Source organism: Aptenodytes forsteri, unplaced genomic scaffold (genome assembly GCF_000699145.1).
Source record: "Aptenodytes forsteri isolate BGI_AS27 unplaced genomic scaffold, ASM69914v1 Scaffold153, whole genome shotgun sequence".
Lineage (NCBI taxonomy): Eukaryota > Metazoa > Chordata > Aves > Sphenisciformes > Spheniscidae > Aptenodytes > Aptenodytes forsteri.
Window position 1 is genome coordinate 1,670,822 of NW_008796178.1, and position 2,592 is coordinate 1,673,413.

At 42.5% G+C, this 2,592-nt stretch overlaps 1 protein-coding gene across 1 annotated transcript in view; it reads right to left on the bottom strand.

Annotated features, from left to right (window-relative positions):
• The window catches only part of DDX5 (DEAD-box helicase 5), a 7,970-nt gene extending 7,513 nt beyond the window's left edge, over positions 1 to 457 (bottom strand). Inside the window, exon 1 of the mRNA XM_019474226.1 lies at positions 202 to 457. Within this exon, the coding sequence (XP_019329771.1) occupies positions 202 to 457 (256 nt within the window). The remainder of the gene's footprint in view (positions 1 to 201) is intronic.
• Between the last annotated feature and the right edge of the window lie 2,135 nt (positions 458 to 2,592).

The window sequence follows — 2,592 nt, forward strand, 5'->3', positions numbered from 1 at the left end:
GATAAGGGCAGCCCGACGCCTCTCGGCCTCCCGGTTTGCCCGGAGAGCCGCTCGGCTCCGAGTTGGCGCGCAGGAGCAGCGGTGAGGCAGCGTGCTTCAGCTCGGTGCGAGCTGGGGCTGGGCGGCAGCTGGCGGAGCAGCCAGGGAGCTCAGGCGCTCGCAGTGAAGTGCCCCGAGCTCAAAGCCTCACAGATAACGTACGGTCGCAGGAACTGTTGGTGAAAAACCTCCTGGAAGCGCTCCGACAGAGAAAAACCAGGCTCAAGCGGATCTGCCGCGTTTTGACTAAAAACCGGTGGCTTGGAACGGTAGATTGAGCCACAGGGCTGCCTGGGATTGCCGGGGGACTGAAGGAGTTAGATGTGCAGAGCCTCACGATGTTAGCAGGCTGGGCGCACATCATAGCAGATAGATTGTTAAATGCTACATCGAAGAGTGCTTTTAGACTGTTACCCATCGCCCGGGCACTTTTATAAATATTAAATACACCTGATGAGAAACAGTTACCATTTTTATCTTTTCAAATTCCACAGCAGGGCTAGTAAAGCAAAGGTTACAAGAAGTGCAGCAGCGCACCGAAGGACAGGTCTGTTCAGAAAGCACACACATAATAAACATCAAATACCTGAAGCAGGTACCGTGGTGTTTATCTGCCCCGCTTTGCCAGCTTAAAGAATAACTTGAATGTCTTGCTACCTGAGGCTTTAAGCACACGAAAGAAAAGGTGAAGCTTGGAGCAAAAACATAAGCGGCCATATTGCCAGACCACCTGTTTCAAGCAGTGGCCAATGCAAATGAAAACAGCATAAGGAAGGAGAAGTGTCATAACAACATTCTCCGTTTACATCCTCCCACCTTCTAGTGATCTGCACTTTAAGGCTTTTCTGAGACGAAAATAACGTAACTGTATTTGATGGCCATTTCTTCCCATTTTTGTTCTATTTATGCTCTTTGCTTCTAAGACACCATGACAATGTGTTTCACAGTTTAATTGTTCACCACCTGAAAAACACTCCCTTTCATTTTCAACGCATTGCCTGGTAAGAACAAGGGGCACGAAACAAAATGAGTTACTAGAATGGTGAGTAATAATTTTCTATTTATTTATGCCCTTTGTGGACATTAATCTAAGTCACCTCCTCTGTAAACCAAAGCTGCCGTCTAATTCTTTCTCCTTTAAAAGCAATTCCACACTTCAATTATCCTTGCCATTTTCTCTTTATTGAGAAGAAATGCACACAGTATTCGAGATCTGGGCCCCATACAGATTTACTCAATGAAGTCATAAAAATGTTTTTGATCTGCTGTGTATTATTTCCTACTGATTTTTTTCCTTTTTTTTTTTAAATTGTTGCTAAGAATGGAGCAAGGTTTTCAAAGAATACTACTAGATGTTTCCACAATCTCTTCCTCAAAAGTAACGCCTAAGTTAGGCTTATCTTTGTTTATGAATAGCCACAGCTGTTCCCCCCTCAACAATCTGGAATACCACCTCGATCAATCACTTTTTCTTGTTATCAATTTGTTCTTTTAGTAGCACTTCAATTTGACTCAGTTCCTTAATACTATCCCCTGCAAATTTCTAATAGGGGAGCCTCCCCAATTTTTTTCAGTATGGAAATACTGGTTTAATATAGCTTGTTAAAGATTTTTCTCCCAAAATACTCTTTTAACGCTCTATACCTACTGACCCCATAGACTTGCTGCTTCTGATGAGTCTGAAAAAGGTTTTTGCAAAAGCTGTGAAAATTAATAGCAAGTTGTCCGATCTTTTCCTGTTCTTCCCTATTACATTTAGCTTAACAAAGATTATTTTGATTTTTTTTTTGTTCCTGTCACTGCGCTGTTTAACCTTGCTAAGGTTTTAAAGAATTGAAGACTAAACAAACACAAAACCTCGTCTCTGTCTCGCCCACACGCATTTAGTCCGCCAGTAAGTCCTTTTGATTTCCTCTTTGAAAAAAACTTCCTGATTTTTGTGTTCCACCCCTTTAAGTTAAACATCATTGATTTTCCTGTGTTTTCTTGAGCCAACGTATGCGAGGCAAACCAACACAGCTTTGCAGAGCTGCGTATGTATCAAACTGAAATCCATGTTCTAGTATCAATTTCGACAATACTGATACACATTTGCTTATCTGCACAAAAGGTCTTTTGTTTTTATTAAAGCAATGTATGCATTTGGATTACGTATGTACCAATTATGGCCATAGACTGTTAGAGCTAACTTTACTTGCTGCCAGTCATTCTTCTTACAGTCATAATTGGGATCTCAGCTGCTTCTGTCACGCTCCAGGAGTTTAAGGGGCACCATTATTTCTAGTTTTGTGTGACTTGATACAGCACGGAAATTCCGGAGTTCCTAAGGAGCATGGAATACCGTTGCTCAGTAGGGAAGGTAGTACACTTTCACCATCCAACGTCTCCAAAAACCTCTCCGCTAGCAGCTGCTGGTAGTCACGTTTCACTAAACAAAACCTTCTAGATCTTGCTTTTCACAGAGGTTGTAACACTCCCATCCTGCACAAAAGCCATCGCCTTACCCCGCATTTCCCAAGCAAACCTACATCACCTGCCTATTTAAAACAGACT